General features: G+C 44.2%; 1 protein-coding gene across 1 annotated transcript in view; it reads right to left on the reverse strand.

Moving 5' to 3' along the window:
- The window catches only part of trim71 (tripartite motif containing 71, E3 ubiquitin protein ligase), a 38,635-nt gene extending 32,601 nt beyond the window's left edge, over positions 1-6,034 (reverse strand). Inside the window, exon 1 of the mRNA XM_085261828.1 lies at positions 4,198-6,034. Within this exon, the coding sequence (XP_085117954.1) occupies positions 4,198-4,947 (750 nt within the window). The 5' untranslated portion in view covers positions 4,948-6,034. The remainder of the gene's footprint in view (positions 1-4,197) is intronic.
- Between the last annotated feature and the right edge of the window lie 6,401 nt (positions 6,035-12,435).

Here is a 12,435-nt window from a genome sequence, read left to right on the forward strand (position 1 = left end):
CCATGTGTGAAAAGGAGCAGGAAGAAGAAAATATTCTTATTAAACCCTGCCCCCTATCTACATTCCAACTTATATTACAAGTGGGCACCAAAAATCAGGGAACAAACTAATATTAACATTTATCTCCGGTCCTAACCCAAACCAAATGACCAATTTACAATCAGAATATACCATTCCACATAGTAACAAGGAGAAAATAAAATAAAAATAAATAAAACAAAAAATTATAATGGATCCATTTTCAATGAACTCCAATTTCATTCGCATTCTTCATATTGAGTTATCGTTTTAAGCATGTAACACTTTTTAAAACAATGTAAACTTATACAATTCTTTAAATTATAATGAAGAGAGTTCCACAGTCGTATACCCCTAACCGTTGGACTCATTAATCTTTGTGTAGTCCTAGCTAACTGTATAATTTTAATAATTTTGATTTTATAAATAATTTATTTGTATGTTCTCTATATTTAACATTATGAATCATTCATATCACTTTCTTCTGTAATAAGTTTAGAGGTTTTATAGTATTCTCATATGTTTTCCCCCAAACTGCAACACAGTAACTAAAATATGAGAAAAACAATGAAAAATATAAAATGCGCATTGTTTTATAATCTAATAAATCTCTTACATTTCCCAAAATATAAATGCTTTTAACCATCTTCTTTCTAATATAGTCAATATGTGATTTCCACGTCAAATTTTCATCTACTATTACACCCAAAAAACGAAATTCAGTAACTCTTTCAATCAATTCTCCATCAATGGACATAATGACTTCATCCTCCTTTAGACGATTGCCAAATATCATGAATTTTGTTTTTGTCAGATTCAAAGATAATTTATTTACATCAAACCATTTTTTAATCTTAACATCTCAGAAGTCATAATTTCAACCAAATCTTTCAAATTCTCTCCAGAGCAATAAAAATTTGTGTCATCTGCAAATAAAATAGAATTTAACCTTTTTGATACGTCACAGATATCATTAATATATAAATATATAAGTTTAGGTCCCAAAATTGAACCTTGAGGAACGCCACATACAATCTTCAATCTTTCAGAGGTATTGCTGAGATAATGTACATATTGCAACCTATTTTCTAAATAACTCCTTAACCAATTCAATGCCACTCCTCTCACACCATAGTTATACAATTTAGAAATCAAAATAGAATGTTGTAACGTATCAAAAGCTTTTTTTTTTAAATCAACAAATACCCCCACTGTATATTTATTATTATTATGGGTTGCAGATGAAATATCGTCAATGAAAGTCAACAATGCTAATGCCGTTGATCTATTTTTACGAACTCAAAATTGATTTTCATTTATTAGTTGATATTTTTCAATAAAACTATCAAGTCTTTGCGCAAAGAGTTTTTCAAGCACTTTTGAAAACTGTGACAAAAGAGACACTGGCCTATAATTGTTAAAACTATGCTTATCTCCTGATTTATATAAGGGTATCACTTTTGCCACTTTCATTCGATCAGGAAATACTCCTGATTGTAGCGAAAGATTAAAAATATAGCAAAGAGGAATCCTTATACAATCTAAAGTCTTTTTAATTATAACCATGTCTATACCATCACAGTCAGTAGATTTTTTATTTTTAAAATTTTCTACAATTGCTACCATTTCTTTTATGGTAATATCAGCCAAGAATATGGAATTAACCATTCTATTATCTCCTTTCCAGGCTTCCTCATATTCTGGATCGTCATTTTTCCTAATTAAATTTGCTAAAGTAGGTCCAACATTTACAAAAAAGGAATTGAATTTGTTTACTACTTCAGTCTTGTCTTCGACAACTTGATTATTCTTAATAAAATAATTAGGCCGATCTAAGGGTGTGTTCTTGTTACCCAATACCTCCTTAAAAATATTCCAAATGCCCTTAATATTATTCTTGTTTTCCTGAAAAGGTTTTTTATAGTAGTCTTTCTTGGCTTTCCTCAATATTAATACCAACTTATTTTTATAAACTTTATATTTCATTTCCGCATTCTTTGTTCTATGTGTTATATAATCCCTATATAAATTATTTTTCTTTTTACACGCATTTGCAAGACCCTTAGTTATCCAAGGTTTCATATTCTTATTCTTTTTCTTATGCTTAAATGCTACCAATGGACAATCATCGTACGTATCATAAGTTTACCAGTCTCACAAATCGTCTTCATAAATACACATTCGTTAACAGTTTATTAATGGGAACTTTGAGCTAAACAGTAATTAATTAATAGTGGAAATACCTTCTGGTACGCGTTACAGATATGTAGCAGTGACAATATTGTATGCTGTAATGGTACTGGGCAATTAGTGATACAAAAAACCTGTTTTATCCTGTGAATAAAAATATATGTTTTTGTCAATGTACCATAATAACAGAAGCGAAACCCAATATTGTGTCAGGACAATTTACTATTTATGCACAATAAACACAGGAGCATAGCGCGACAATTTCTGTTCAGCGCCAGACTTGCTTGTAACCTATATCACCAATTATGTTAAGAAAAATGACGTATTAACTGCTAAAAAACACTGACCTTTGTGGGAATGCTTGGAGCAGACTAACCTATGAGCTGGAGTGTTCTGGGACGTTATATTTGGTCGTTGAATGGCTGCAATCCAGGCCATCCGTCGGCTCTTTGTTACTTCGGAAACATGGCTCGAACAATTTCTCTTCAACGACGTAATCCGATAACAATTGATCTCTTTACCCGTCGGCTTCCCGTGGCTGACATGCGACCGCTAGTTAATAATACAACAGCTTCTTGCCATTTTTTGTTTCTTTTTATCGCTGTGTAACCAATTTCAATTGAAAGCCTGCGTGCGCTAGTACCTCTTGCCATGAGTTCCCAGAATCCTTTGCGGTTTTACCCCTGAATGACGTCACATTTTCAATCTCTATTGGCCGATACTGGCCTTATAGACCGATATTGACAAAACCTTTACTGATGTTAGCTGCATCACATCAATCCCATATTAGTTAAGACTTGTCTCATGGCAAGTTCAAACCATAAAACAAGTCAATTGCTTTTGTTATTTAACAAAAATCAGCAACAAATGACGACAAAAACAAAGATAAAAAGACATCACCATCACCTTCTGGCTGATGGTGATGACAATTTGCTTCAGTTTAGAACAAAGCAAATAGCCGTCTGGTCATGAAAGGGCACATTTTCATAAAGTCAAACCCTTTATTTCTCAGCGTTGTATTCTCAGTGTGCACAGCGAGCCTTAAGTCATTGCAAGGTTCTGTTAACAATGAATGGCATCCTGCGGCGTCTACAGCGTTTAACTGCTGGGACAAGGCTACACATGCTGCTGCAACTTAAAAGATTGATGTGCAACCCACGTCTGTTATTGGTTATGTGAAAAAGTTAGCTCTGCTTTAACATTTGCAGTCTATTATTCTGTTTGATTAAGTGACTTACTAGAATGCAGGTAAATGTACCGGGTGATATTCTGCACTGGTCTGCATCTGCTGACCACTCTCGATCAACCGGTTTGCTGACCTGCTCGGGCAAAACTGCGTTTTGTTTCTAGAAGATGCAGTGAGAACTATTTGGAAGCAACTCAACAGAAACCAGAAGTGGGTCAAAAATGACATTCCAAGACCTCCTGCTGGTGCTATTTGTTATTCTTCCTGACCATATGACTCTACCAAGAAAAAGCTGTTTTCCTGTTTGACGGGCCTTTGTAGTTCTGCCCAGATCACACAGCGCACAAGGAGAGAATTCCAACTTGTCTTTCCCATTACCAGAGCAAAAGTAGATCTCCACAGCATGTCCAAAGCCAAGAACTTCTAACAGTCAGAGAAACATGTGTGCACTTACTACAGGGGCCTCTGTCTGCCCTGAATGGATGGTGTGGTACAGATTAACCAGACTCTGTGTACACACAGAGCGAGAGAGTGTGTGTGTGTGTGTGTGTGTGTGTGTGTGTGTGTGTGTGTGTGTGTGTGTGTGTGTGTGTGAGAGAGAGAGAGAGAAAAAATCCAGCTTAACACACGTGCCTGTTCATCTCCAGGGTACTAGGTGAAGAGCCAGTTAGCTCCCTTTGAATCCAAGGCCATATGGCCCCCCAGTATGACTCCATACTACATACTGAGACTAAAAACTAGCCAGTATCTATAACATACTGGTACTATGAATGAGTGTTTGTCCTCCCCAGTGCTGGACTTACCTCGCTGTCGTGGTGCTGGCAGTAGCTCATGCGATCCTGGAACAGGGACAGCAGCGCGAAATTGTTCTGCAGGGACTGGGCGAGGGACACTGACATCCCTGGCTGGCTGGCGTTGCTGTTAGCGTTGACCCTGCTCAGATGGAGGTTCTCTCCCAGGCGCTCGATGAAGTGGTCTTTGGTGAGTCGCACCCGCTGGTGTGCTCGCACGCAGTTATCACACAGGTACTCCTGGCAGTCAAGGCAGTGGGATGTGGCCAGGTTCTCCTCGTCGCAGGAGCTGCACTGAGGCTCTCCCAGGTGGTGCGAGTGCAACAGGCTTCCACGTGACGGATGACTGAAGCCAGAGGAGCCTCCACCCAGACCTCCCCGGGAGTGGTGGTGGTGGTGGTGGCCATTCTTGTTCTGGATCTGCTCCTCTGAGCTCACCACCACATCCAGCAGGTTGCTGAAGAGGAAATTGGAGGAAGGCAGGGAGTCCACTCCGGCCTCTGAGATGGACACCTTCTGGTCGCAGGTGGGGCACCGCAGCTTCAGCGGGTCCCCGGGACTGCGCTGTCCCTCCAGGCACTGCCTGCAGAAGGCGTGCAGGCACGGCAGAACGTGGAGCCTCTTGGTGGTTTGGCTGGAGGAAGACGAGGTGTGAGATGAAGACGATGAGGTAGAAGAGCTGGAGGAAATGGGAGCAGAAGAGCCGCACAGCTCCTTGCAGAGCGGGCACGTCTGCAGGTCCGAGTCGGGAAACGAAGCCATCTGCAGCGTCACCAAAACTGGGCTCAGTTTACAACATGCACGACGACGAGGCTGAGGTATTCATTTGGAGACACATCAGCCCGTTTGGGGTGTGTAGAAGATAATTATCTCTCCGCGTTAATGTGGCGTTTGAGGTAGATTCAACGATTTAAAAAATGAAAAAGGAAGAAAGATTTGCCACAAAAAACAAAACAAGGAGGTAGCCACTTATTCATAAAGTTATTCAAAAACAGTTGTGAGATCAGATGAAAAATCAGAATACTTAAATCAGTTGTGTGAGGCGTTTTTTTCTCTCTTTAGCAGAACCGACAGTCCTCCTTTTAAATACAGCATTCAGCAACAGACGACGCTGGTGCTTCCGTGGAGAAAAATAGTGCGATGCTGTTCGGGATAGCTCATAACATAAACCCGAAAATGGAAAGATACTGGGTCGGCTGGGGGGCTCGGTCTCTCCTCCCCCACCAGATCGGCAACATGACTACAGGACAGAGCTACAAAGCAGCACCCGGACGAGTAGCTACCTCAAATGTTTTCCCTTTAGTTCTCCGTTATCGCTAAGCCTCCAAATTCAGACCGGTGTGGCTGACCGTCGGGATCCGTTCAGGCGGCCAACGGTCGTATGGTTGTCGCAGCGCGAGCCTTGGACCGCGAGAGCTTAAATTATTCATCAAAGCAAGGGTATCATAGCGTGCCTCTGGTCACCGAGGGTTCACCAACAACCACAGCGAACCTCCAACAAAGCCAGACCACAAGACAGCGCGTCTATCCCCAGTGTGGGAGAATTCACCGGCCCACCTTGTGAGGAGGCCCCCTTCCAGCTCACCTTTCCCCGCTGCTGGTCGCTCCCTCCGGGTTCTGCGTGGAGGAATGCGCAGGGTTTTCTCCCCGGCTCGGTGTATGGGGGTGGGGGTGGGAACGGTGGCTTACAACCAGGTGAAACTCGGTACAGCGACAGTTTGGACCTTTAATGTGCTGCTGCTGGTTTTTCTTTTATTCTCGGATGAATTTTTTTTTTTTAAAAAAAGTCAAATTAAAAACAAGCTGTGCGCTCTCATGCGCGTGCTGCTGGGCTTGCAGCTCCTCGAGCTGCTCTTATCGGACTGAGGAGGAGAAATGGAGCCAGCTACTTCCGCCCTAGGGGAGGAGAGAAGGGTGTGCGCCAAACGCACGCTCCCGATAGCTGGGGGTATGTGGTCACGTGCGCGTGAGTGCGAATTTAAAGGGATTCGCTGTCATCAATTTACCTTCCCTTCATAATATACTGCGCGTATATTTTATTATAAAATAGTATAGTTGTTGTTTTTAGTTTAGACTAGCTAATGGCTGCCGAAGTCGAGAATCTGGGCCTGAAAATGTCAATTTTACTGAGTAACCTCAATGGTGTTCTTGTACATGCACGAAATATCACGATCCGCGTGTACTGACGACAACTGTAAGGTCTGGGGTTCGAACCCTGCCTGATCCAAAATGTAACTCAAAATGTCCTCTGGTGAGATATTATCGCTGTGCAATAGTCCACATTTTGATATTGATCTGTTACCAAGTGAATACAGTCAGTATTGCTGAAAACAATACCGATACTTTTAATTTACAAACCATCTTATGTAGGGAACAGGAGTTTGTCATATTTTAAAGACCTGTAAATCACTGTGATTTTTTAAGTTCAGCAATAATTAGTTAACACAGCAAAAAAACTAAACTTTGTGTATTTTTAAATAGTTTTTTGTGTGTGTGTGGGGGGGGGGGATTTGAAATGTAAATGTGCCTGTCTCGTTGGGCCAGCTTCTCTCGTTTAACTGTGTTATAGGCTATATTGTGCATGTTTGAGATTTTTTTTCACTTCCAAAATAATAATTAATTTCACACAATTCAGTGGGCTGCATACTGAACTTGGAGGACAGCATTAATCATATCATGCTAGTGTTGAACCGACATCAATACCATCGATATTTTGATCAGTCTCTACAAGATACTGAACCCCTGACGCATCTCTGTATGTGGATGATGGATGGATGTTTTACAGATGTAGTTACAGACTCACTCTCTTTTTTTTTTTTAAGTTTAATCCATTGTATCAAGCAAAGAATTTTCTGTTTTCTCTAAAATAACAGTAGATGCTCTGCTAAGCTAATGCCACAGGGTTCACCAACACAGGGGTGTGGCTAAAGTGGGCTAAACGGTGGCATCCTCCCTCAGTTTTGTCATATCAACGCAATCATGGGTGGAAATGATCAAAGTGAGAGAACATTGCACTCAACTGTCCACGAAGCACGATGTGTTACACTGTTCCTCGAACAAGCTACTGCAGGCACAGCGGATGATTGCTCGTGGCACTGACTGCAGAATTAGTGTATTCTTTAAAGCTGAAGAAGAAGAATTCCCCGTTTGTCAGATGACACGGGCCAAAGTGCAAAGGGTTGTTTTGAGAGACTGAAGAAGGCGCTCATTAAGACCACTGCTCTGAGTGAAAATGAGTCAGACAAACGGCCCTCTGTTAGGGTGCCATCCTGGAATGACACATGCACAGGCGCCCGTTTTCCTGCTCGCTGTATCATCTGACTTCGTGATCTCTTGACAGAGTTCACATAAAGTGTCGTCTCTACAGATATTCATAGTCCACAGACACGTGAGGGCATATTTTGACTCTCATTGTTAAAGACATATCTCCTTATTACTTGAGCGTCTCTCAAAATGAAGCTCTAAAAGGCAGTGAAGCTTGTGAGTTCAAAAGTGATTTCACCATCACATACTGACATATTGTAAGAAACCGAGGGGTCAGTAAAGGGACCATTAAAGCCTGTATTGTACTCCACTTGCCTTTTTAAATGGCAGCATTTGTCTCATTGCTGACCCTACCTTAACACAATACTTCCCCCTGGTGGGTATGAAGCTCTGCCACACCTTCACAGTGCTGTTTAATCAGTGCAGAGTAGACACACATGCATGTAAAGAATGACCCATCTGGACAGTCTTGATGTATGCTCAACCATCCAGGTAAGGAAATCCCAGAAAGTTGATTCTGTTCATCTGGATGAAGAGTTTTCAGTGGGAGAAACCTTTCCCAGTCTCAGCTGACTGCAGGTTTTACCCACCTTATAAACAGTACAGTGGGGCAAAAAAGTATTTAGTCAGCCACCGATTGTGCAAGTTCCCCCACTTAAAATGATGACAGAGGTCAGTAATTTGCACCAGAGGTACACTTCAACTGTGAGAGACAGAATGTGAAAACAAAAAAAATCCATGAATTCACATGGTAGGATTTGTAAAGAATTTATTCGTAAACCAGGGTGGAAAATAAGTATTTGGTCAATAACAAAAATACAACTCAATACTTTGTTTTTTTTTTTTTTTTTTTTTTTTTTCTTTTTTTTTTTTTTTTTTTTTAAATGACATCAGAAACAGCAGTATGCGACATTACGTGATGGCAGAGCTTCAGTTCATCCTTTGTCATTTTTTTTTTTTTTTTTTTTTTTTTTTAATAAATAGGACAGGGGGAATGAATGAGAGAGAGAGGGGGAGAGAAAGAAAGAAAACCCAAGGGGAGAAGAGACGGTGAGAAGGGGGGGGAAGAGAGACAAAAAAAAAAAAAAAAAACTCCTGGGTCACCTGTATGGAGAAAAAACAAACAAACAAACAAACAAACAAACAAACAAACAAACAAACAGAGGAGACAGCAAACAACAAAGAGCAACATAATAATAGAGAAAACAAAGCACCATCACAATAAACTAGCTAGTCATAGATATCAGTATTTACTAAGTAATAAACGATATTGTGCAGCACGCAAGATAGACAGCGCACAGTGTGCTTTGAGGCAGCAGCCAAGAAAGCTTTAGTCCGCGTCTGTGAATACCCATGTGTGCATACCTGTGTGGATCAGCATGCTTGCATTCCAAAGGTTTCTCCATGTAATGATCTGCTAGGGAGTGTGGGGGGGCCACAGCCCCATCCTCCAGGGTGTGAAGCGGGTATGGAGGAGATCAAAACTCCAGACATCCAGAGGCCCCCAGAACACAAGAGACCATGGAAGACCAACAGAGGGGCAGCCGCGCCACTGTTCCAGTAAGAGCTGAGGAGAGTCCCAGATGAGGGCTCACTCAGCAGCCGCGGAGCAGAAGCCAGGGGGGGTTGCAGTGACGCGCCCGTGAGCTCCGCCGGCCCCCAGCTGCGCCTGAGTGACCGAGCCCTAGGCCGAGAGGCCGGGGGCACCCCACCTCCAAAGGGGCCCGAGCGAGCCCCAGGCCCCAGGCCCCGACAAGCGGCCGCCAAGGAGTGAGCCGGTGTGTACCCGGACGCCCACCCCCAGACACAAAGAACCACCAACACACCGACACCTGAGGGAGTCCGCCACCGGCAGGGGAAGTGGTGGTGGGTGGAGATAGGCCTCCAAACCTTGGAGGGCCTGAGGTGTCCCCAGAGAGGTGGCGTCTGATACCCAACCTGACATATAGACACAGACATACAGGCACACACAGACACAAACATCCATTCCCACCCTCATGCTCTCATATGCACTCACTCCACACTCAACCAACGTGGAGACAGACATAAAGAGACGCTGTACACACAATCACACTCCCCAAGCGTACTCTACAAACCGGGTCTAGGTACCCTTGCCCCTGGAGGGGGGAATTGCACCCAGACCCAGGTGGTGTTACCCTTTTCCCTGCGGTGGGGAGAGGCAGACCACCCCGACTCCGCAGCAGCAGGGAGGCCCCACACCCCAGACCGCAGTCGGACGGCCAACTCCTCCTACTAGCCCCCCCGCTCCAGCAGGCCGCAGAGAATGGGGGTGGGAGAAGACTCCAAACCTCCCTCCACCCGCTCATTGTAGTGTTGATGCATATGTGTTCTAAGGTGCAATTAAAACCCAGGAGGGCATGGAGCTACCTGCCAAGGAGCAGCAGGTAAGCGCATGGTCCCTCCTGCTAGCCCTCAATGACTAAGTGTATTTAAAATTGAGAGGTGGGCAACGACGTCAGGGGTGAGGTATACACCCTGATGGTGATTTGGACTCCGTGATTGTGCCCACCCCCAAGATCCTATATGTATGTGTAATGAGAGTGTGAATAATGTGAATGTCTAAGTTGTGGGATAAAATTGAGGCAGAGGCAGCCAGAAGGGGACAGGGGGGGGGGTAGCCTCCTCTGCACCCTGGTGACATACCCCCACTCCAAGGCCCTGCATGTGTGGGTGGTTGTGGAGGAGCGGGAAGAGGGAGGCAGCTGGAGATGGGGAGGGAAGGAAGGGAGGGGCAGGTAACCCCTCCCTGGGGCCAGCTCCCCCGCTGACCCCAGTAGGCACTCCCACCCTCCGCGACCCGCCAGGGAAGGGGGGCCCAGGCCCATCAGACCGGGGCCCAGTGCAGTAGCGCCCCCCGGCTCCACAGAGCCCTGGACAGTCCACCCAACCCCACCACAGAGAAAACTGCACCCACCCCACCAACCACACATCTTCCAGACTACATAAGACGGTAAACGCCCAGGCTGAGATCTTCCTCCACCTCTCCTGTATCTCCCCCTCCTGCAGAGAGTTCCTGAGAGAAGAAAGCTCCTGCCAGATGTGACCATCCCCCCCACCAGTTGAAGAGCCCCCCAGGCGGCTCGATGCACCGGCGGCACCCTGCTCAAAACTCAATACTTTGTAACATAACCTTTGTTGGCAATAACAGAGGTCAAACGTTTACTATAGGTCTTTACCAGGTTTGCACACACAGTAGCTGGTATTTTGGCCCATTCCTCCATGCAGATCTTCTCGAGAGCAGTGATGTTTTGGGGCTGTCGCCGAGCAACACGGACTTTCAACTCCCGCCACAGATTTTCTATGGGGTTGAGGTCTGGAGACTGGCTAGGCCACTCCAGGACTTTCAAATGCTTCTTACGGAGCCACTCCTTTGTTGCCCGGGCGGTGTGTTTTGGATCATTGTCATGTTGGAAGACCCAGCCTCGTTTCATCTTCAAAGTTCTCACTGATGGAAGGAGGTTTTGGCTCAAAATCTCACGATACATGGCCCCATTCATTCTGTCCTTAACACGGATCAGTCGTCCTGTCCCCTTGGCAGAAAAACAGCTCCATAGCATGATGTTTCCACCCCCATGCTTCACAGTAGGTATGGTGTTCTTGGGATGCAACTCAGTATTCTTCGTCCTCCAAACACGACGAGTTGAGTTTATACCAAAAAGTTCTACTTTGGTTTCATCTGACCACATGACATTCTCCCAATCCTCTGCTGTATCATCCATGTGCTCTCTGGCAAACTTCAGACGGGCCTGGACATGCACTGGCTTCAGCAGCAGAACACGTCTGGCACTGCGGGATTTGATTCCCTGCCGTTGTAGTGTGTTACTGATGGTGACCTTTGTTACTTTGGTCCCAGCTCTCTGCAGGTCATTCACCAGGTCCCCCCGTGTGGTTCTGGGATCTTTGCTCACCGTTCTCATGATCATTTTGACCCCACGCGTGAAGCCCCAGATCGAGGGAGATTATCAGTGGTCTTGTATGTCTTCCATTTTCTGATGATTGCTCCCACAGTTGATTTTTTCACACCAAGCTGCTTGCCTATTGTAGATTCACTCTTCCCAGTCTGGTGCAGGTCTACAATACTTTTCCTGGTGTCCTTCGAAAGCTCTTTGGTCTTGGCCATGGCGGAGTTTGGAGTCTGACTGTTTGAGGCTGTGGACAGGTGTCTTTTATACAGATGATGAGTTCAAACAGGTGCCATTCATACAGGTAACGAGTGGGGGACAGAAAAGCTTCTTACAGAAGACGTTACAGGTCTGTGAGAGCCAGAGATTTTCCTTGTTTGAGGTGACCAAATACTTATTTTCCACCCTGATTTACGAATAAATTCTTTACAAATCCTACCATGTGAATTCATGGATTTTTTTTTCCACATTCTGTCGCTCACAGTTGAAGTGTACCTCTGGTGCAAATTACTGACCTCTGTCATCATTTTAAGTGGGGGAACTTGCACAATCGGTGGCTGACTAAATACTTTTTTTGCCCCACTGTACATTTGCATAATAACTGAAATAAGCACCACTGAATGAACAATGAGCTGTGAGGTCAGTTTCTTGATCATTTATAGGCAAATTGTCTTGTACAGTGAAGAAGTGGAAAAAAGGGCTCTGTTATCCTGCCCTGAAACACCAAGTCATTGGTTCAGGTATGTGATGACACCTGGGTGAAAATCAAATTTCAAGACGTACCACAGTTCACTGATCACAGTAACTCGGTGGACCACCGCATTAAGATCATGGGGAAGGATATGAAAAATGACACGGGTAGCCTTCTTAGACTGTGAGACTCCCATCAGTAATGGGGGACATTTAAAATCATCTACTTGAGCTCAAACCGAGTGTCATCAGGATGCTACAACACAGAGCAAACACCATCCCCACAGAAACGGCGGCCAAATGTATATTATACATTTGTTTTGTATAATATTAAAAGAGGAGGACAACTGCTCCCTGAGCGAAAACCTTCAGT

This window comes from Mchenga conophoros, linkage group LG22 (genome assembly GCF_057382185.1).
Source record: "Mchenga conophoros isolate Kocher_MC1m ecotype Shallow Benthic linkage group LG22, M_conophoros_male_GT1.1, whole genome shotgun sequence".
Taxonomy (NCBI): Eukaryota; Metazoa; Chordata; class Actinopteri; order Cichliformes; family Cichlidae; genus Mchenga; species Mchenga conophoros.